Source organism: Pseudopodoces humilis, chromosome 2, assembly GCF_049639895.1.
Source record: "Pseudopodoces humilis isolate 2021_Gansu_Grassland_sample_001 chromosome 2, ASM4963989v1, whole genome shotgun sequence".
NCBI classification, from domain to species: domain Eukaryota; kingdom Metazoa; phylum Chordata; class Aves; order Passeriformes; family Paridae; genus Pseudopodoces; species Pseudopodoces humilis.
In genome coordinates, this window is record NC_142201.1 from 64,095,784 (window position 1) to 64,119,941 (window position 24,158).

The following is a 24,158-nucleotide window of genomic DNA, read 5'->3' on the forward strand; positions in this document are numbered from 1 at the left end:
TATGGAGTTTCTGATTTACTGCAACACACTCTTTCCACTCCCTGAGAATCAAGAGCTTATCTGGGAACACAGATGCCTTGAAAATGTGGGGCCTCTATTCTCCGTTCCAGATAAATTCCACTTACAACTAGAAGGGAGGGTAAAAGATTACTTTAAACCATCATTAAGATGCCTCTATTTCACAGTAGGCAGAGGACTAACTTCACTTCTAATAGGAATTAAAGTGCCTTAAGGTACTGTGATAAAAGACCAGCTGTTTAGGAATGCTAACACCTTTCTGCCAAAGAGGAATAGGCAGAGAGAGTCTCTTGGCTTCTCTGTCATAACATGTATCTCTGAGGCTAAGAAAACAGAGAAAAAATATACTATCTGAGGATATTTATTTTACTACTCATTCCTTTTTACAGTCTGCAAATAGCTCTTCTGATGTGGGAGTTACACTAGAAGTAAAGACTGTGTTAATTATATTTACCATACTCTTAAAGAATAAATAACACTATCTGTAACTGAGATATCTTAAAGCGCCCTCTCTAAGGAGTCAGACAGGCAGGATCCACTTTCATGGAGCAATGCAACACCATATAAAAGCAAGATAATAGGTATAAGGTAGGTACAAAAGAATGCAGCTATGCACTCCTCGTGCAAACTTAGATAAAGCAAAATGACATTCCTCCCTTTTCTGCAGCCTTGAGAGAGGTACAGAGTACCTCCCATCTGCCTGCAAAGGTGACCCACAAACACCATTTGTGTGGCTGTCTGCATCCCCCTGCCCTCACCCAGGGGGCTACTCTTCTCCTCTGTCACCTAACACAGAACTACCTCCTGCTTTTCCACTGCAGAGTCCAGGGTGAAAGGAATCCAGGACCTCAGAACACAGCCCTAGCTGCTTAGAAAGAAGCTTATTCTTTGTTACTGGTTAGAGGAAAGAAAATAAAGCATTTCTCATACCTTGGGGTTTGGAGAGTCGGTCTGGCCTTGTCAAAGTCCAAGTTTATCTTTAGTTTCAGAGATGCCTTAAATGGCAATAGAGGAAACATGGGTAGAAAAATCTATGCAGAGGAATCTGCTCATACCCATAAAGCTGAGCTGTATTTGGAATAACAGAAGACTAAGATACTGGGATAAACTTGTAAGAGTTGTGACATAAGAAATTCCCTTGTGTTTTTTGTTTGTTTGTTTGTTTGTTTTTTAAATTTGTTTTGTTTCATTTTTTGTTGTTGTTGTTTTTTGGTTATTTTTTTAAAGAAATTATCAGCCATACAAAAATGCATGTTAAAAGTCAAGAACAAAAGCACAATTGTGGGGCTGGAACTGTGTTTCCTTCTCCCCACACCACTGTTTTTGTTGTTGTGGTGTGCAAGTGAGGACACCCAGGATCTGCCCTAGCAGAAGCTCTTCAGCATTCCTGAATCAGTGAAAAGAGAGGAGGGAGATTTTCCCAGAGCAGTTCTGAAGGGAAATGTGTACATGTGGGTGTATACCTGGCGATAAAGGTGATAAAGTTAAGAATTTAAAAAAGCAGATAGAGATCTTCATTCAGTGCAGTCATTAAAGAGAGACTGGATGAAGTCTTACCTTCCTCATCTCCCTTTACTTCCAGCAACAATGGTCAGAATCGGCCTAATTTCTGGTTTCCTTGAAAATCTTTAGTGAGGGCAAATAAATAATAAATTAAATAATAAATTAACATTTATTCTAACAGCTGGAGTGAGAACCTTGTAAGTAAAGAAAAGCCTGTGAGTAAAGAGATGTAGATAGCTCAGAGGGGTTTCAGAGATGCGTACCTCTGTAGGTTTACGTGAGCGTGCGTGTGTGCCTGCCAGGAGCTGTGCACAGATGTGCACGTTTTACACAAGTTTCCAGGGGTTATACATTTTCTTTGGGACACTGTGCAATGGCTGAAAAGAACAGAAGGTGGCATGTTCTCAGCATTTTCATCCAGCAAGTAAGTGCAGAAACGGAAATGAAAGAAGGAGCTACAGTAAAGGGAAAAAGGATACAGGAGAAAGAAGACAGCTAAACCCAGACCACACCTAATTTGATAAATATCTGCTGTTAAGGTTTGTATTGATACTGAAGACTATTTATGTTCCTCATTTTAGCTGTGTGATTCACTGGTGCCATTAGGGCTGATTTTACTGGACTTTGGAAAATGCCTGGTCAGTTTACTACCGTAATATTTTTATAAAAATTGCAAAATGCAAGAGTGCAATTTTTTTCTGGGTTGTTCTTTTATTTGTTTGGGGTTTTGTTTGGCTTTGTTTTTTCAGTGATAAAATTCACATAGTATGACCAGTTAATCAAGAACCATATAAGGAAGATAAAAGTAGCCCTGATGGATTCCCTTTAATGTCCAGATAAAGTGGGAGATTGCACCAAGCAAAAAGGAGAATTAATTTACATTTTCCAAAAACTTATGAAGCAAAAACCCAAAAGAAATAAATCAGAAATTACAGAACCATGTGTTCTCAAGTCATTAAATTAAGACCTTTCTGAATATTTAATCAGGCTTTGTGCAACTCTTACCACAAGCAGGTGTTTTTTAGTCTACAGGGGCACCCTCTCGGCCTGCCTGCTTTTCTTTAAAACACAGATTTAACTCTCTTCTCTGACCCTCCAACCTATGAGAAACAACAGGTTCTCCATGCCCTGAGTGGCAGCAGCAGAAAAAGCCCCATTTACAGCCACTGTTGGTGACTCACCAGGTAGGAAGCTCCTCTTCTTGAGCTTTCTTTTCACTCTCTTCTACGACTAATTGCCACAGCTCCTTTAATGAGAATCACACTGCTCCAGAGAGGTGGTGAGGGCTGGTCTGAGCAGGACCAAAGCGACCTTTCTTGCCCCAGCTGGGGGTGCCAGGAGCCACCAAGGAGCTAAGGTTCACATCCCGTGGGAATAAAGCAGCACTTTTGTTGCCCCGGTGAGAAATCTTGGACGGCGTCTGCCAGCAGACAGCCCTTCTTTGTTTAGCAGCCAAACGCCCTCATTCCCTGGGCAGTTGATTCGCTTTTAACTTCATACCTTCACCAGATGAAAAAGACTCCCTTAGAATGTCTGGGGAGCAGGGAGAGAGGTCTCAGGTGGCCCAGAGGCTGGCAGCATCCCCTGCCATGGACCGCTGGAGACACGTGCTGACTGAGGGAACCTGCTGCATTCCCCCTCCTGGGGAGCGCTTCCAGGCCACTCTGATGAAGAGAGGCCAAAACCTGCTCACAGCAGTGGCAGAAGGGGAGCCCAGAGCTCACAGCTCAGGAGAGGAACACAAGGAGAAGCTGTTGCCATGCATTACAGTTTTCCTGCCCCACATTGCCGGTTTTTGGGATGCGGAAATTCTGGCGCTGCAGCATCTTGACATAAAGTAAATAGAGGAAGCATGGACTTTGGAAAACTAATTTAACTTCTCTTTTTCCCAATGCATTTCCTTGCTGATCTCCAAGCACGAGGTATTTTGAAGGAATGGCTGTGCTCCTCTTTGGCAGCCTGCAGCAGAGCAGGACTGAGAAGCTCAAAAGCTGGGGGTATAGATTGCAGCTGCTGATCTCAGCTACAAGTGCTGGTCCCCATCAGGGACACAGCCCAGAATGCCACCTGTTTGCTTATTTTGGACTCCAGAAGAGTGTATCAAATCAGTCTCCCTGGCCCCAAGGCTCTAGGAGGTGCATTCTCAGGCTTTGACAGTGGGTCTAGCTGCTGTGATTCCTTCCAGTCAAATACACCCACCCTGAATTCTGCTTCTCACTTTGTAACACTTCATCTTTGTCATCTTATCGGTGGAATTACATATAAATATAAATTTTTTGCATTAAGAATACAAATACAAATACAAATGAGTATAGACATACTCATAAAATATCTACAATTTATATAAATCAGTACCTATTACAAACTATATAAAATGCACAGATACTACTCTATGTTGTACACGTATGTTTAGAATACATTATAAAATATATAAAAATTTATATCTTAATAAAAACGTATTTTGCGTCTGTGTGTGTTTGCGTGCTCATGTATGGATGCTGCAATCATGCTTTGAAAACAAACATTTTGCTAGAGAATGGAACTCCCCAGCACTTCTTGAGAAGACTGGGGAAATGTATATTACCACAGCTGGCAGTCCCAGATGTGAAGTACAGGCAATGCCAAAATGCTGCAAGAATTTTTTTGGAATTGCTGGCCTCACATTTATCATTCAGAGTGATGTTACAGATGTCAAATGCAGTTCCTGAGGAAACTGGATCAGTTTCCTGGGGCAGAAATATTTCCCTGGCACCTTCATTTTGAGAGCCAGATTGGAAAGGAAAATCCAAGCAGCAGCTTACCAAGTCAAATAGCTTGGACAGAAGCTCTTATGGGTGGTCCTGTTCTGAGGGTAGAGAAATCACCACAGCTGAAGGAAGAGTAATAAATGAGTGCCCCAACTGTTGCAGGAGGTATGCACACATACATTTTCATTCTAATGTCTAATAACAGAATGTGAACTTCTCAGAAAATTTAAATACCCAACTAGCTCAAGAAAAACCCCTCAGGTAGAGAAAGCAGGTATTGAGCTGCTCACATGTAGTCTGGCTACATAAAAGGAAGGATTGGGTTCTGCCTCTGATGCTCATCTTTTTTGAGGAGCCATCCAGGTTAATAACAATTAAGTTAGCACCAAAAGAGCTTCAGGAATGCACCCCTCTGGGTTACTTCCCGCAGCTGGGTTAGGTCTCAGGGTACAGCATTCTGTGCTGAGAACCACTGCGTTTCCCATAATCAAGCTTTTCCCATAACCAAGCACAGCATGTAGACCCTTAATCAGCAGTAAGAGTTGCATTTCTCTGTTTTACTTGTGTTCAGAAAATCTTAGGTGTCTGTGACTGACATGATACTGTCTATAAAGGGGCTTTTTGGACCTTGCTACTAAAGTTCACCTGAGTTAGGATCTGAGAGGAGTTCAGGTGAAGTGAACATGCTCTGCTAAGCCTTTTGCCACTGATATCCTGGAAGACGTGACATACATGAGCACATCTCCTGTGCAGCATGGCAATGTTGTGTTTGACGTTACAATCTGTGATGGAAGAAGTCTCCTGGGGTGCAAAGGAGCCCTCAGAGTCCCTGTGCTGTACTGCACACCTTGATGCATTAGGGTTGCCTGGGATATTAAGGGCATCATGTGGCACCTCTGCTGAATCCTGGGCAGATGAAAGTTGCTGCGTGTGTGCTGCACAGGCAGCTGCTTATGTCCATAAAGCCATTAAAAGTCTCTCCAGCTCTTTGAGGGTGGATCCAAAACTTCCCTTTCCTTCCCTCCTACTGGGAGAGAGTGTTTCAAAATCCTGTCAACAGGAGGCCAGGAATCCCATTCCAGAATACTGCAGAAGGCACACCACTGATGAAGTGGTCTGTGGCACAGCTGTGTCATGAGATGTGGGCATTGGATGACGCCTATGAAGCCAGCCTCCTGATACAGCAACATCATTTTTTCCTCAAAGTCAGAGGAAGAATTAGAACAATTTTATTCTGAAGAATTAGCCAGATCATACTCCTCCCTTAGTTTCACAGGCTTGACAATACTGGGGACCCATCCCTGTGGGACATATTGCAGTTTGCTGCACTGAAATCCAGGTGCCTTGCCAAGAAATGGAAGCAGAGCCCAGCCACATTCCCATGAGCTAGTACTTTTAAAGAATTAGGTATTTGTACTTCTTTCTTGCCATGATCATTCTGGCACCATTAGAAACATAAGAAAAAAAAAATACATCAGTGAAAAGGATGTTTGAGAGCCCAAGAAATATTATTTTAACCTTTTGGTACAAACAGCAGAGAAGAAATGGAGCATGTTTATAAGATAAATAAAATCATCAACAGTATCTTTTACCTTGGCCCCCAAGTTCCTCACTCCAGATGCTTTACCTCATTCTGCCCAGATCATATGCCTTCCCAAGTTATGCACCAGGAAAACACGATTGGATCCTGCTACCATTTCAAGCATTCCTCAGCAGGAGGTTTAGGCAGATGTGAGGTGCAGGTAAACCAGCTGTTAGAGGCCTAGGGTGATGAAAAATGAAAACTTTCATTCCTCTTTTACTCCAAGAATAACAAAATCCGTAAGGCATTATAGCATTTGTACTTTAAATTATCATTTCCAAGTCTGGGGCTGGTGGCTCTTTGTACAACTGGCAGGGCCCAGGAGGGGAGCTGTAGGGAACAGAAAGGAAAGAGAAGATGAATAGCTTGATCCTTCTCCTGAATCCTACTGGCTTTCCCTAGTCCAGGCTTTCTGAACCAGCTGTTGATACAAAACAGCTGATTGCAATTGAATTATCTGCCATGAATTTCTATTTTTTTTTTTTCCTTCAGTAATGAGTCCTGCAAGTTTAATTTTAGGTTGTATGGTTAGGTATTGACTACTTTCATTCTTGTAGCCAGCAAATTTTATTGTCTGGAACCTCTCTAACATTATAACAAGAAACAGTGAATCATTACTCACAGTCTCTCTAACTTTCAAGATTTAATGCACCCCTATCATGCTCTCCCTTGGGTAATTCTCTCCAAGGCGGAAGAGTAGAAGAGGGTTTTATCTATTTAATCTCTCCTTATGGTGAAGGAGATTCCTTACATTTTATCATCCTGTTTGTCATTTGCTGTGTCATTAATTCCACTGTATGCTTTTTTTTTTGTTTTTTGGACGGGGAGGGAATGAAAGTGGGAGAAAAGTAGAAAGTAATATATTATCAAAGAGGAGGTAGAACACACACTTATCTAGACTGCCTCCTCTTGCCCTACATGCTGAGTAAGAAGTTTTGCTATAGAAGTGATCAAAAAGACGCTTGAGATGACAACTGTTACATGTGATCTTCCAGTTGCACTGGTTTAACCCAAGCACTTTTACTTGGAAAGCTACAGATTTATGCTCTGCATGTAAACTTACACTCAGGAAAACTTGTATCATGAAACTGCAGGTGTTAGGAGGAATCCAGCACATGCTGGAGTATTGGCCAGGAAATGAAACAAGATGCATAATTTAAGAATCTTCTAGTTGTTTGCTTCAGTTTCAGTGGAAGTCAGTGGTTACCAAAGCAAAGTGGTGCAAGGTAAATTCTGGTGAATTACCTCTTGAAGTAAATAATAAAGCCCCCAAAATCATAAAGGCAGCCTCAAGACTAATTTACTGAACAGCTTTCAAAGCTCAAGTACTCCATGGCATGAGCTGAATTCCTTCAGGGTAAGAGCTGAGTCATTCTTTCAAAAAACAGTGAGGATGCATTAAAAACCTCTGACTCACAGAGATGCTGATATGGGACTGTGCTTGTGCTTTGAAATAAAAATCATCCAGGACCTATTGAGACATGCTTGAACACTTCAGGAATACCAAAATTCTTCCACTAAGTGCCAAAATGAGTGTGATCATGGATGTGTGGGGACATGACCTGATTGCTGCAGAAGATCTTGGAGTGTGAAATTAATGTCCTTTGATTTACTGAAAATGCCATACTTCTGGGACTAGACTCTTCATTTACATCATACATAGCTATTTATATTGGAGCAGGAGAGAAACTATTTCAGTGTGATTTGTCCTGGCAGAAATCACAACCCAGAGCTCATGGAAATGACACAGGGCTTCTCAGCTCAGACTAAATAATTGCTGAGCATGATCCATGTGAACAACTTTAGGTAGCAGAAGGAAATACACATAGCAAATCAGGAATCATTGCCTGCAGGCTTATCCCTCCTTATTGCGAGGTAAGTTGGTAAGTATATTGTGTCACTCATGTAACTAACCATGAAATACAGTGAAGGAGGTAAGTGATTGCTTAAATTCACACAGAAGTCAGAGATCAGTGCTTACAAAGGGTGGCTGAGAAGGGAAAAGTTCAGAGTGGCCTTTTCTTTCTGCAGCACAGTTCTTCGCATATGTCCACATCTATCAGTGATAGATTTGCCAATAGGGGAAAAAAAAGATGATGACCTGGCACAAGAAGGAACACCAGCCCTACAGGAACAAGGGAACTGCTCCCTGCAGAGTCACTTCCTCTTGTCACTGAGATGAGTAAAATAAAGCCTGCCAGCAGCACACAGGAACACAGCAATCCAGCCTGCAAAGGAGTTGCAGGTATCTAGCCATTTCTGATGTTCTGGAATTGAAAAAGAAATCCCTCTCTGAGCCAGGAGTGCAACTACAAAGATTAAAAATCAACCCCTGTGCTGAACCCTTCCTGAACAGAAAATCAAGGAACAAAGCAGTGAGATTTACTGCAAACACAGAAACTTTGTGTTCTTCCACTGATGTGACAAATTAAGTTTTTCTTAACACTGCATAACTGACCTCTCTCTAGAGCATGATAATCATACACAAGCTTTAGATCAGTAACCAAACAGAAGCAGTTTTATTTTTTCCTGATACAAATGCCAAATATCACAGCCATAGACATTAGCAAAAAGTTGTACCAAATAAATATGACAGCTTGATAACAAATTTAAACACAGTAATTACTGTATAAATGGTTAAACAAATGGTATTATTGCTAGCAGAATAAGCATCTCCAGGGAAGAGGATTGAATACATAATCTGGAAATAGATTAAATATATATATAAAATATACTCAGTTTATTGCTTGGATAGATAAATATTAAAATATTTGTGCACATCACCGGGAACGAGGCACTTATTCAGGTTAGTACAAACAAGGCCACTTGTTAAGTAAAAAGAAAAATGTTAATAAGCCTCCAAAACATCTTGCTGAAATCTGAAACCTTGAAGCCTTAATTAAAAAAAAAAAAAAAAAAAAAAGCAAGCATGCTGTTACAGACGTATTTATAGTTCACCGAATTGTAAAAAATCCGATTTCTTAAGAATGGGACAAATCCAGCATGCCTTACTGAAAACATTGGGAATTTTTTCCCCAGGAAAAAGACTTTGGTATCTGACTTATGGATCCTACTCATGCTTGTCCAGCTTTTCAGTGTTTGCTTTGTCCTTTTCTTTGTTATCACCATTTTTCATTATTATTTTATATATTGTTACAAAAACATTAATCTGATTATCCCCATCAACCTAAATATTTCACAAAGTTTTAATCAGACACTGTTCAAAGCAGTGATCAAGTTGTTGACTGGGCTAAATATCTGGCTTGTAGAACACATGGGTTTTGATTTGATTTTACAAAAACAAGTAATAATTAAAAAAAGATTCTGCCTGCAAGCACCTTTAATGATATTTTGGTCTGGTAAAATTCAAAAGCAGAAAAATAGCTCTACTGATAAACACTTAATTTCTGTATTTTATATATATATTTTAAAAAAGATCATCTCTGCTTATACAAAACAGGCATTCCATAAATATTAAAATGTTCTGTTATTTACATGTGTCCATTCTGCTGTAGAATCACTGGCTGCTATTATCCAAACATGCAAGTTCTAGGAGAGAAATTCTGCTTTTCACATAGTGATGTCACACATAGGCACAAAGGCAAATTTGATCTTAGTGTACATTTGCAACTTAGTGGTGAACTTACTAAATATAAAAAGGATCCGTGGGTTAAGTCTTTGATCTTTCTTGCGCACATAACACATGGATCACAAAACCAGAAACTTCATTACAAGACCAAATTGATGTCAGGTGCCTGGGGGAAATGTCTAAAGCATTGGGCATGGCTTATGGATAATTTTTTCAGGCTAAAACTCAGAATAATTACAATAAAAGATGGCTGCAAGAGTTTAGTAATGGAGTTTGACCCTTCAGGTGCTGCAAATATCCTTCAATTAAGCTGTTTAATCACCATCTTTAGAAAACCTGGAAAAGGTAGGACAGCTTCTGACCTGACTCATTTTGTGAAAGGTTGATGAAATCCTGTTAAATAAGTGAAGTCATAACAACACAAATCCAGAGCAAGAGATACCAGCATGAGTCTCTCTGTGGGCATATTCACACTGTACCATGAATCACAGCACAGATATTCCTAGGCTAGTAGAGATTCCTGAGTCTTTATGGCTCACAGGACAACTGTGCAGAATTATTAGGTGAGGTCTATCTGTTGCCTGACCCCTGCAACACTGCTTTCAAATTGAATCCTGCTCTACTAACTGATCTCTGCAGCGCGAGCCCTGGAACACCAAATGCCAAGTGTATTGGGGACTGCCTGTACACACCACCACAAGATGGTGGTGGTGGAAGGGAAGAGACATTTTAGCAACGTCTCAACATCCTAATTCAGATTTTATAAAGTTTAACTCTATTGAGAACTCCATTGACTCCAGTGCTGTTTGACAATTTCATGGACAGTGGGATCAAGTGCACCTTCAGCAAGCTTGCAGATGACACCCGGCTGTGGTGTGGTGTGGTTAACACGCTGGAGGGAAGGGATGCCATCCAGAGGAACCTGGACAGGCTTGAGAGCTGAGCCTGAGCAAACCTCATGAAGTTCAATAAGGCCAAGTGCAAGGTCCTGCACCTGGGTCAGGGTAATCCCAAGGACAAATACAGGCTGTGCAGAGAATGGATTAGGAACAGCTGTGCAGAGAATGGATTAGGAACAGCCCCACTGAGAATGATTTGGGCATGCTGGTGGATGAGAGGCTGGACATGATGCAGCAACATGCACTCCCAGGCCCAAAAACCAAACATACCCTGGGCTATCCAAAGCAGGGGGGCCAGCAAGGTGAGATGGTTCTGGCCCTCTACTTTGCTCTTGTGAGACCCCGCCTGGAGTGCTGCATCCAGCTCTGGGGCCTCCAGCATAGGAAGGACATGGACCTGAGGGAGTGCATTCAAAGGAGTGCCACAAAGCTGCTCAGAGGGCTGTGGCACCTCCCCTATGAACAGGCTGAGAGAGTTGGGGTTGTTTAGCTTGGTCAAGAGAAGGCTCTGGGGAGACCTTAGAGAATCTTCCAGTACCTGAAGGGGGCTTACAAGAGAGCTGTGGAGGGACTTTTCCTAAACATGTAGCAATAGGACAAGGAGAAATGACTTCATTCTGAAAGAGGGTTTATGTACTTAGGAGGAAATTTACTATGAGGGTGGTAAGACACTGGCACAGGTTGCTTACAGAAGTTTCAGATGCCTCATGCCTGGAAGTGTTCAAGGTCAGGTAGGATGGGGCTTTGAGTGACCTGATGTGGTGGAAATCTTCCTGCCCATGGCTGTGGGGTTGGACCTAGATGATCCTGAAAGTCCTGTCTGACCCAGGCCATTCTACCCTTGTATGACTTTAAGGACTTACGTAAAAAGCTAGCAGGACAAAAGGGACAGTTTCCTGAAGGTTGCATAGCTCTCATAGCCAAGGACTTGACAGGGACAGAACAGGTCCTGTCTGGATAGAAACATCTCTGGAACAGAACAGGTAGTGTCTGGATAAAAATTGACACAGGACACTGCTGATCCAAACGTGCCATGTTACCTAAATCAAGAATGCTGAGAGAAAACTAGAATTACTCTTGCAGAAGTAGTCACTTGTTAAAAAATGCCCAACAATGACCCAGCATGTTTGTCAAAATGTGCTATGATTATGCAGCAATAAATACTACTTGATTCAATCAAATTTTAATTTTTTCTTCTCTTTTTGTTACTCAGTATGGCAACTAACTATGCTGGATTCAATATCATGATCCTAGGCTCAGTTCAGCAGAACCTTGTCCTCTGCATTTTGAATCTATCATCTTCTCTAGGTACTGAAATCCTAATGCTTGCATTTCTCAGCAGTGGACATGCACTAAGAAATAAAATCTACCTTACAACACTTCCATGATCCATTATAAACTTAAGAGGACATAAGCATCCAGTTTCAGCGAAAACCAAATTTTTTTCTGGATTTATTGCATTCTTTGGCTTTATATAAACATAAATAAAAAGAAATTCTCATATTAAATAGTTGAACAGGAATTTGCAGGAAAGAGTATGTATTGGATCCTGTGACATGCAACTGTTTATAATGCTACGCTGTATAATCTAGCTGTCTTTTGAAAAAGTTCAGTTAAGTAAAAAAAAAAAAAAAAAAAAAAAAATCACTGGTATAGATTAAGTCAAAAACTTATAGGAAGGAGGATCCATGCCTAAGGCATTCCATCACCTTTCAAACTATTTGTAGATATTGAGTTCTTTGTGAGAAACAGTACAAAATTTTACAGAAGATAGTAAGGATCCCTCTTCTCAAGTATTATGTGTTTATGAAGAAAGAGATCTCTCTTATCGCAGACAGGATATATAGCACCTTTGTTCAGCTTCTTTTATTCTTTTGAAGTGTCAGAAAATACAAAACCACAACAATAATCTCTCCCTTACAATGCAGTCCCTTGAATTGCTGCTGAAAATTAGTGCATGGTATAGGGACATCAGCATTTCCTTTTGTGCAAAGTGGGAGATTCAGTTCAGCTTCTTCTGTTGCTGATAACGGCAGTAAGAGCTCAGGATAGCAAGTTTCAAGTACACCTAGAAACACGTGAATTCCTTGTGAGTCACCATTATCTGCTGCAAAAAATGTGCAGTTCAAGAGTTTTTTTGAGGCACTCTGGAAATTCTGGCTTGAATACTGTGGTCTTGGAATCAAACCTCTGAGCTGTCATTGCTGTAATTATGTGGTAGCATCATTGGTTCGTTGCTGCCCGACTCATTTGTATGTTCCTTCTTGTCAGAATTTCGTTTCCATTTTAGCAGCAAAACAATAATTGCAATTAAGCAGATGGCAAGGAAGATGGCAGCAGCTCCACCAATGATTGTGACTATGCTGATTCCTGCACTTTGGTTATTCAGCTCCCTGGGGAGAACACCATTGAGTGCAACCTCCCTTTGCGGCACCTGTTTCTTGCTGGTGCGATCCAGGGCTATGTGCTGTATATTCGTTCCTCGGTTGCTCTCTGCTCCAATGTCTCTTGCAAGTTCTGGGGCCTGCTCAACTCCCCTCTTCTGCCTTCTCTGTGTGGATGCTCCTGGGCTGCCAGCACTGAGGAGGGAGTGGTACTGGTGCTCCAGGCTTCTTTTGCCGATTCCACGGTTAGCGTTCTCCTTGGAACGCACAGTGTAGATTGTATGGACATACCACTCCCTGCCCAAAGACACCTGGAAAGAAACATTTTGTGTTTTAACACACACATACTAAATCTGGGAAGCACTAAATGCAGAGGAAATCAGTCTGTTCTGAACTGAATGCCTGGAGAAGCACTTTCAAAATCATGCACAGGTAACTCCTGTGTGCCAATGTGCACCAGAAGAGTTGCATTTTCTGACAAAATTTTCAGAGGGTTTAGTCTCCATTCCTCTCCACAGTCAGACGGTGGCTACCAAATGCAGATGAAGAAAACTATGGCTTTGGCATGGTTTTGGTACTATTAGTACCAAAAGCCATTCAAAGTGTCTTCAGCTGTGGATGGGCCACAGAGAAGGACCTTCCAAGCCCAAACTACCAAGCAATTAGGCCCCGGCTCTAATTCCACCTAAACATAAGAAAGCAATTTTTTACTGCAAGGAAGGTTGAACACTGGAATAGGGAACCTGTGGAACCTCCTTCCACAGGGATGTTCAAAAGACAACTGGTCATGGTCCAGGGAAACCTGCTCTAGGTGACCCTGCTTTGAGCAGGGTGTTGGAACAGTCATTTCCACAGGTCCTTGAAAAATTCATCCACTCTGGGTTGCATGAGTCCCTGCAATTTCTGTAGATGATACTACCTTCCTTCAATTTCTCTCATCTATCCTAGATACACACCAGATTTGGCTTCTACAAGGTTTAGTAGGCTTGTCTGAATACTGTCTTAAAGCTACTGCCTGTTAATTTGAATGGTTGCAGCCCAGTTTTGTTATTTTGAGAAAGAACATATTTTCTATTTTATTCTTGTTTTTCCCTGTATTTTTCAAGATATACTTTTGTTTCTTTATATTCTCATTTTTTGGACAGGAAGAGGACCAAAAATCATGGCACTGGAATCCATGGAAATGGATTCTTCACATAAAAAATGAGATTTCATTTTCCTGGGGGCAGATTTGAAACTCTTTTTATACTTTTAAGTAGGACTTTTTTGTTAAATACTCTACTGCTTACAATGGGACCTTCAATACTGAAGTGGCCTGGAGTAGAATCAAGGTCTCCTCCATATTTTTCCTAATTTATACACTTGAGTTGCACATGCAGTTTTGCAAATACTAGAGACAAACAGTGAAGAGAGAACCCTATGGCTGGGTTATATTTATCAAAGGGCTGAGTGCACACAGCTGAAGGATTATATATAATTAAGAAGTAATTCCACCCTTTAGTTATCAACTTTTAGGCTTTCCAGTGTTTCATACTGTGCAAGCTTTCAAGGAAAGAATTGTACAGAAAATGCCAAGTATCAACTTGATTTTGATTAAGTTCACTATAAATGCTTATGATTTTTAATTTTTTGTCTTTGAGAAGTGAGATGGGAAGCAATAAAACAATGCTGTGCAACAAGAATCTCATTAACTTAAAAGAAATGTACAAGAGCAATTTGCATAACTTCTGGTTAGTCTGTGGAATTATACAAGAGAAAAGCAAGAGTATCCCTACAGAAACACTTCAATAAGTGTTCTAGATTTTATAAGTTTCTAAGCTTTTATAATTGTGTTTGACTGTCACTGGAATCAGAATAAATCTTTCTGTTGGTTTCAATTTGATTTATAGTTAACAACAATACTTGTGTGTTTCTTCCTTGGTTCAGTACTCTTGCTAATAAGCTACAGAAATCATACCTGGAACAGAGGAGTTGAATCTACTTTAAATCCATCAGAGCCTGGCTGTTTAACTAATGGAATTGCTTCAGGATCATCTATTGCAAGCTTTGCATTAAAAAGTACATTTCCAAAGCTTGTGGCTTGTGTCTCTGGCTGAGCTTTGTCCTGCATGGAGGGGGAAAAAAGTTTGTAAACCAGATTTATTTATTTGAGGAAAAACAGTTTTAGCATTTACTTGCAATGTATAAATTGTGTACTTTAAACATGCAATTTTATGTAGTCCAGGGAAATACTACTACAAGAGAAAAGACATGAGAAGCAGTTGTGGTCCCATCTGACTTGTACTACTATTTAATCTCTTGCCTTTCTGGAATAAAAGCGGAAAACACTAGAGAACAACGATAGCTACACTTCTTAAATAAAACAGATACATAAATGTGGTCTGAAATGAAAGTAAGAAGTCTATTTCCTAGTCTAAAGAAGCTACATTTAATTTCATTAGCATACAGTCATATAAATTTGTTTAGCTTATTATATGATCATCTTAAAGTTAACTCTAAAAGCTGGGCATCAGGTCTGCAGTTACTCTACAGTTATATTCAGGAAGGAAATTAAATCATCCAAGCCAACTTTAGAAGTATTTCTCTTTCCCTATGGACTACAGAGGCAGCCTGGATGACTAGCTTTGCAGTAGAAACTGGATTTTTTTTCACTAAATATGAAAAAAATTCCAATCCTTCACTTGCATGTCTCCTAAAATTCTCTCTATGGCCCATGGATATAGACAACACAGAGAAAAAGTCTATGATCTAACTTTGGTTAAACACTTAATGAAGGCAGTTCCCAGAAAGATAAAGAATAGAACCAGGAGGGAAAAAGGCAAGATACTGCCTCCGTCAGTTCATGTCAGCCTGGAACTTGAGTAAAAAAATTTGGTGCTGTTGAAAACATTTCAAAGAACAGCTGGGTTTTGGATAAAAGACAAGTTAGAAAAAAAATGAAAAAAAAAATATGTATATATGCATCCTCCCAGAATTAGAACACTTACCACAATCTTAAACCTGTACAGAAGGGATGGAGAATCTGCAAGGCACCCATATTCAGTGTTGGATGGATTATATTTGGGTACATATCCATCGGCTCCTGTGCACAGGAAAACCTTCTCGATGCTACAGTAGAAGGAATCACCCAAATTCTGCACTGGATCCACCATCACCCGACCGTATATGACATCACCTGTGAACAGCATGCACAGCTCTGGTTAGACTGGAACATTTATCACAGCTCTGAGGCTGAGCTAATAAAGCCTCTTGTGAAGCCTCAAGAAACTTAGTGCAACAAGCACAAAGCCTTACTCCTATCTTGCTTTGGGAGCAACAGGATCCTGACAGTGTGGAATACAAATTAAATGTGCATGATCTGTGAACAATAATACCTTCTGAGAAAGCAACGTCAGTTTCTTGCCCAAAGCCCATTGAGCCATCAGACAGCCACAATGTCTTTTTGGAGAGGAGGAACATCTGGGTGTTCAAGCTGAATTCAGCAGCCACTGGGTCACTGACCTAAAACCACAAAAGCATAAGGCTCTTCAACTAGACTTTTAAATGAAAAAAACATAGCATGATCTTAAACTCTTAAAACAAAGCATGATCTTCTCCCAAGGTACATTACTTAACAGCTCTGCACATCTACATGCAATAATACAGTTTAAAATAAAGATCTTGTGCTAATAGAAATATATTTCTATGTATTTTATATGCAAACAACCTTCAGATTATCTGCATCTGTGATATTTGACAGTATTCTAGGTTATTTTCTTCCCACATCCCATTGGGATTTCTTCCAAACCCCAACTAAGGAGGTGTCCAGGGCCATTTATGTGTGGGGTAACATGTGGAAAATTTTTCCCTCAAAAACCTGTCTCTGACTCTTCATAGCCTGCTTTCTCTATCCCATTTTCATTCTTCCACACAAGTGCCACCTCTGTTTCTGATCCTCTGTCAACATTTGAAAGCACACATTGCTGAAGATCTGTTTCCAAGGATCAGTTCTTCTAATGTGCTGCAGGATGTATCAGATCATGCATGTGAAAATGCACCAAACCATTTGAACACCTTTTTATGCTCGCGTTTATCTTTTTATGCTAGTATTTATCTTTACATATGACACACTTATCTATGGTTCTTCTTTGATTACATGAAAAGTATAAAATTAATCAATACTATCAGCAGCAGTTTTCCATGGGACCATACAACAAAAAAAAGAAGGCAAACTATAAAGGGACATGGCATAATAAAAGAAAAATTATACAGTGAATTGAAGAACTGGGGGAGCCTAAAGTTCAAAAGGATGCAAGTACCTGAGGAAACAATATAGAAGACACACATATCCAAAAAAAAAAAAAAAAGGAAAAAGAAAAAATAACAAGAGGCCACTAAACAAATTTTAAAAAAGCTAACATATATATGTATATTTATGTATATATATGTATAAGTGTGTGGACAGGAAGGAAAGAAAACAACGAAGAAAACATTCTTGCTGGCTCACGGACAAGGATCCATTTCACAACAGAGTCCCAAAACTATCAAAGCAACAGGATCTGGAAAGAAGAATGAACAGCTCAAACCTTTTTATAAATGGAGTGCTACTTTTCAGAAAAAGGAGTCCTAGAATCATAGCCTTTGCAAAGAAAAAAACAAAAACAAAAGACAAAAGAAGCCATTCCCTTAGAATGCCTCTTTCTAAATGCCTGAGAAATAGGACATTGGGTTGTAGTTCCACAAGTACTTGATTAGCACAACTGTTTTCCAGCTGTGTAATTTATGACAGTTGTTTAAGTGTAATTACTTCTGTGGGCATTTGAGACATTTTATAGAAGAGTTCTTAAAAAATAATCGGTGACGATCTCCTGGGTGAGAAGAGTACTGTCAGTTTATTCTGCCTATTTGTCATGTCCATCAACTCTGCAGATGCATGATGTGGGGACACTGCAGATCACCCACAGGATCAAAGCCCATGTGATACTTGGTACCTCAAGGAACAGAGCACTCTTGAGATTGGGCCATCCCAGGGCAACATTCTGAGTATGGAAGTGCTTCTGTCAGGAAATAGTCATACACATTGGAAGAAAGGAGATGCTGAAAGGACTGGGATAAAGCAAAGCTTGGAGGTTGAATAGTGTTCATTTCCAGAGAATCCCAGAGTTAGACAGTGGTAATAAAATCCTCACTAGAGTTCCAGGCTATTTGCTTCACTCCTCAGGGGCCACAGAGCGAGGAAAAAGGAGATATGCAGATGATACAGGTTAAAAAAGGAAATGTTGAACCGGTGGGGAAAGACAAAATACATTTTCTTCTTGATTATTAAAATGGCTCCTCACTTGTGACCAGTGAAAACAATTATGAAGGAAATTAAGATAAAAAGTTTCCAAGGAAATAAAAAGCCTCATATTAAAAAGCCCAAGAAGGTAATTCAGTATGGGAGCTGGAACATTAGACTAAGAACTGGGGGACGCAACTCTTGTCCTGCCTCATCGTTTTATCATTAGACTTTGCAGTCAAAAGTAATTTTGTTCCAGTTGTGACACCCATGCTCACTGATTTCAGGGAGTCACAGAGTGGTTTGGGCTGGAGGGCATAGTTAAAGATCATCTCACCCAATTTCTTTGCCATGGGCAGGGACACTTTCCACTAGACAGGTTGCTCAGAGGATCCAACCTGGCCTTGAAACACTGACAGGGATGCAGCGTCCACAGATTCTCTGGACAACCTGTGCCAGTGCCTCACTGCCCTCCTTGTAAAAAGTGCCTTCTTTTCATCCCATCTAAACATACCTTCTCCTTCAGTTGCCCCTTGTCCTGTCACTGCAGCCCTTGGTAAAAAGTCTGTCTTTCTTATAAGCCCTGTTTATATGTTGGAAGGTCACAATAAGGTCTCCTTAGCTCATTCTCTTCTTTAGGCTGAACAACTGCAAATCTCTCAGCCTTTTTTCATAGGGGAGGCATTGCAGCCCTTTGACCATTTTTCTGGTCTTTCTCTGACCCCCTATAACAGGTCCATGTCCTTCTAGCACTGGGCACCACAGGACTGGATGCAGTGGGCCTGTGCAAGGTATCAGGTACTCTCTATTTTAAGGACTAGCATCCTCCAGGCTGATCCTTCAGGATTTTGTTTCTTATTTGCAAATAAATGGATACAAATGCTTATTCAGTTTTGCAGAATAACTAAAAAATTCTTAGTGGTAAAGTTCTAGATTCTGCCTACTGAACTTGTGCTATTGTGCTGCTGCTTTTTTTGGGACCTGCTTTGGGACATAGTGCTTCAATCTGTGATCAGATGGAAAAATCATGGGCCACAGAAGGCCCAAGCCCCTTTTACCTTTTACTATGAGTATCGCAAGAAAAAGAGCTGGTCTTGGCCTGAAAATTGTTGATGATGGGGGTTTAGCTGGCTACAATCTATATTGTTGTAACTTTGCACCTTATGCCTATTTTGAATTGATGTATCTGAAACTTCCATATACTGTATTATTAAAGCCTTATCTGATAAAATAACCCCTACAGTTCCCATTTATTTATTCCAAGGCAGTTCTAATTCTTAGCCATAGCTTTAACTTGTAGGCTACTTCTAGGTAAGAGTTAGGTCTCTTCTTAGGCTACTTTGCCCATTTTGCAATGATTTTTGCACATTTTTTGACCTTTCTTTGAAATATCAACATCTTGTTGTTACTAGGATCAGGAACAAGTTGTGGTTTAGCATTGCTATGAATTGCTTTAGAGTCCCTAGAAGTAGATTAGAAATGCCAGACAAAGGCTGAAGTGCTGAACTAGTATAACTTCCCCTCACTCATTCCATTCAAACTTCTCCAAAATGTTGAAATGTGGTTAACTCTGAGAAGGCAGGTTTCACATCAGATCATGTATCATCCCTCTTCTTTGCCAGGACTTAATGTCCTATCAGGAATCATCTGTTCTACCACAGGTGGCATAATGCCAAATGAAAGCATAAAGACTGCATACATTCCCTTGTGTACTCTGGCAAAGTCAACAGAAAAGTGATTGTCTACCCCTGACTGATATGGATTTATTCTGTAAGATGATTTAATAGCATAATCTATACCATTAATGAGCATGAAACCACAGCCACACTGTTCCAGTATTAGCTGTATTGGCTCCAAATAGCAGAAATGATATAACTTCCTCCTTACACATCCCAAGGTCACACTAGCCCTTTAGATACCCTGGAATGCTGGCAGTTTATGTTCTCTTAACTATCTAATATGACTCTCAGTTTGTTTTTTTTTAAATGAGTATTTTCTACAGCAGAATCCATTTCCCCATGATTTGCTCGCTGCTACACAGCTTCACAGCTGGGCTTCACAAAAGGTATGCTGTCTGCCTGTTGCCACATGTTCCCATATGATTCATATTGCTATGGACTGGATTTGTTCTGGTCTCTTATGTGAGTTTTAAAGCTAAGCATTTTACCTATCTACACTTCCCTCTAGAGTCAGTGAAGGAACTTCTGTCTTAGGACTGAATGGAGGTTCACTCTGGAGGTTCCACTTTTAATACCAGAGACCTAACTCTGATTTTGCATCAGATGAAAACCTTCTGATAATAGTTTTATATTTTCCTAATTATCTGAAAATTATTTACTACCAAAGCTAACAGACACAAAAATAATTCCCAAATGTTACTACTGCATTCCAGTAACTCTCCCCTAAACCAATGGTTATTTAGTAGGAGAGGAGCATGTGCTCTCCCACCAATTTAGGAATGCCTTGTTTATTAGCAAAAAAGTCAGTTTCTAGTACTATTATTAAAAGACCAACAAATGGGAATCAAATTAGAAAGGGAACATGACAAAGGTGTCATTGGAACAGCACAGCACCTGCTGGAATCGGATGTCCAGATCAAAAGTGATGGGCTCTCTCGGGTTGCAGATCACTGGCAGGCTGTACTCCTGGTGTGGGGCAGTGGTGCAGGCAATCAGCTTCACCGTGTACGTCCCAGAATAGTCTCGAACCTGGACACAGAGAGAGAGGGAGCTGTACCACCAACATCCCAACCAACAGGCCTCGGCAGAAGAAGACTTAGCGGGGGCTGAGGTTTTACCGCGAAGTCTGAAACGAAGCTCCACTGCTGGACTGGCAGGTTGTAGGTTGGCTCACTTCGGATGAGGCTGAGGCTAAAAGTGAGGCCCGGGTGGTCAGCTGACATAACCATGGAAGTCAGAGATGAAGCTAGAAACATGTCAAAGAGACAGATTTGTCACCTTTAGCGTTTCTTTACAAACTCTCAGAGCCTGAAAAACATTCCCAATAATCCATAAACCATAATGCCACAGCTGATGTTAATACCTTCACAGGGCACTGGGTTTTATTAACTGAAACTAAAATCAATTACAGTCAACACAGCTGAGCCTCTTTGATTCTTGTTCAAGTCAAGCAGCTGCTTTTGGGCTACACAACGAGAACAGTATGAAGAATAAATTTAAAAGGCAGTCAAAACAGTGAGAGTGGAATGGCAGAGTTCTATAATCCCTCCTGTTTTAAACTTGGAATGTCAGCCCTGGGAAACAAAACATAATTTCTCTTAGTAATTGAACACTCTTGTCTCTGTCTGATAGGCAAAACCAAACACTAGAGGATGGCTGAGAAAAAGTAGAATCACCATGAAGGAGTTTTATGGGTTAAAAACACCTGAGTTAAACTTAAAGAGATTTCCTATTTTTTTTTTTCTCTCCTCACTGTTGTTCAGCAGATTTAATTTAGTTAGATATTCTTTTCCATGGCTGGCATTCATGCTCAGATTTGTGTCTGTAGACCGAGTTTTACACCTGTAATTGTTCTGAATAAAGACACTGGGGTTTAAACAGATTAAATTGCAGGAATGGGTCCTTGGCAATGACTAATTGAATGTCAGTGAGAGTGTTATATTAACAGAGTGATACAATGCCCACACAAGACTTTTTCTTGCTCTACGAAAAAGGTCTAAATATCCTAGAAAAGCTTCAAGTTAAGAAAGAAATTTTAATGCTAAGTTCCTAGGGTAATACAAGTAAACAGTAATTATAACTATGGGATTAAAAACATGTATCTATAGATCCCTAATGGACACAATGGCCTAGATCTTCATCCTTCATAAATCAGCTCTCAATCAAGTGGAACTATTTGCTTTCCATCAGATTAATGTATATTTCAACAAGTTTGACAACCTGAATACAGTCATCAATGACCAGTAAGAAATCTCAAGAAGAGGAAAAACCTGTATCTGAAGAACATAGCATATAAAAAAAAAAACCAAACAGCTATCAGAAGCCAAAATAGAAAAAAAAAAATTAATAGCATCAAATTTGGGAAGAGTGTCTTTATTTCTGTAATGCTGCCAAAGGGTATGTTACACTTACCAGGATGGGACATAACAAACAGACCATGAAACCGGGCTTCGGTCTTGAAGTTGACAACCAAGCGCCCCTCTTCACTGATGCGCATGCTGGTCGGGAACAGGGAACCTGCCAGCAAAAACCAATTAGCAAATGTGTTCCAGTTGCAGGTGACAAAGAAATCACACTCCTGTGTAACACCAGACCCACTCTTCCATCTACCCTTGCTATGTGATTTGTTTGGCGGGGGGCCCACTGGTACTTTTTTGGGTTGACTCCAGATTCTTCTCAAGCAAGAATTTACACTGTGATGCCTTGAGAATTCAGGACATGATGCAGCTTCCAAAGCACATAGGGAACTTCCCTGCAAAGCCATGGTTTTACAGGTTACCATGGACCCACACAGCTGAGCTAGTAGGCTGAGGAAAATCCACATAGCAATCTGTGCTTGGGTTCAGGCAGCATGGTCAGCTGTCAGGGGCATCTGCAGAAGGAAGAATTTTATTTTCAGCAAGTATTGAAGTATTCTAGTATTCTGACTCCTACCAATGAAAGCTGCTTCAGAGATACCCTCTATCAGCGCCTCCCTGCCTACTGTGCCAAGGCAGCAACCATCAGCATTAATTGGAGCAGCTGGTTGTGACTTCCACAGCAATCTGCTCTAGGGTGCTGCAATCTGTGAAACTCCTGACAGGCTTTGCATTGCTGGCAAATTTTGGCATGAATTTGGCACAAAACACAGACCTTACATATTCTAATTTCAGATTACAAGATCTTGTTTACACATCAGAAGTGGTTTATTTCTGTAGCTTGACCAAGAAAAAGCCAAGATCCTTTTTCTCAGGAGTTCAGCTATTTCTTCCAGCTCTCCCTTAAAAACAGCTGGTGATGTGCCACCATTCTGCTTGCCAGGAAAAAGAAGGAAACAGCAATGTTCCCCAGTGAATGTGCTGGAAATCTAACACACCAGTGTGAATACATACCACTGTACAAAATCATCTGTACCAGTCATATTTCTTGATGCAATAGAAATAACTACATATTCATGTATGAATTAGGGCAATAGAAGATCTTGACTGCTTTACTTAAAATTTATGTAGGACAATAATATCAATTGAGAGGTATGGAAAGAAACTGGAACCCCTCCCTGCCCAGAAAAAAAACCTGCTGAAAAAATACAACCCAAATGAGGCTGGGATATGTTGGGATTGTTTTATACTGCTTGTTTTCAAAGGGAACTGACAGTGTTCAGCACCTCCAAAGATGTGGCCATCAGCTTTTTAAACAGAGAAATAAAAATAATTAAAGACGGGAAATGATGGCATAAATGCACCACGTAACTGCTGAGACAGAGGATTAGATCTGGTTGTTATTTTGTGACTAGCACATCACATGATTTGTGGCATGTGGCTTATTCTTTAGGCATGGCATGACATGTGCTTCACTCTTCATGCACTGCAGATTCCCCTTGCTGCTCCTCATTTCCTGCTCTTAACATAGGGAAAGAAACGGCATAGCAGTGATTTCTGTAGTTTATATACAGAGTTGGCAGAAGCAAAAAGTGATTTTAGGTTCCCAGCAGTCCTGAAATTGTGTATGTACATAATCACAGATGGTACCTGTATTCTACTTTAGGTTGAGAAAGATAGGAAACACCTGAAGCATAATGCTGGGAAATATTAAGTAAATTTGCATAAAGCAAGAACAATGCAGCACACAGGTGTAACTACATATTTTAATCTTGCACATACATCTGTATGTTGCTATTTGTAAAAAGTAAAGTAACTTTTTTAAAAGATAAATTCTGCATTGATAAATTTTGACTTGTTGACTACTAATTATACTTACAAACATTTACTGACAGTATCTAACATATTGTAGAATGTCTCAGAGTTTACTACTTTCACACAGAGGACAGGCCTCCATTACATAGTTCTGTTTCTTTTGAATGTTTCATAACATTTTCAAAATATCAAAAGTTTTTGAAACTGGCCATTCATAGTGAGAAAAAAATGGCATCACAGAAAAGCTTCAATTATTTTCATTAAAGTGTAAACATCTTGTGTGCTAACTGAATTTTGTTACATAATGTACCCTGAAGTTCTGAGTAGA

General features: G+C 40.2%; 1 protein-coding gene across 1 annotated transcript in view; it reads right to left on the bottom strand.

Moving 5' to 3' along the window:
* Positions 1-11,989: 11,989 nt before the first annotated feature.
* Positions 11,990-24,158, bottom strand: part of LOC102113974 (FRAS1 related extracellular matrix 2) — a 57,269-nt gene continuing 45,100 nt past the window's right edge. Inside the window, exons 17-23 of the mRNA XM_088051293.1 lie at positions 22,071-22,175; positions 20,777-20,904; positions 20,553-20,687; positions 16,097-16,223; positions 15,710-15,897; positions 14,680-14,826; positions 11,990-13,033 (exon numbers count right to left, since the gene is read on the bottom strand). Of these exons, the coding sequence (XP_087907419.1) occupies positions 12,521-13,033; positions 14,680-14,826; positions 15,710-15,897; positions 16,097-16,223; positions 20,553-20,687; positions 20,777-20,904; positions 22,071-22,175 (1,343 nt within the window). The 3' untranslated portion in view covers positions 11,990-12,520. The remainder of the gene's footprint in view (positions 13,034-14,679; positions 14,827-15,709; positions 15,898-16,096; positions 16,224-20,552; positions 20,688-20,776; positions 20,905-22,070; positions 22,176-24,158) is intronic.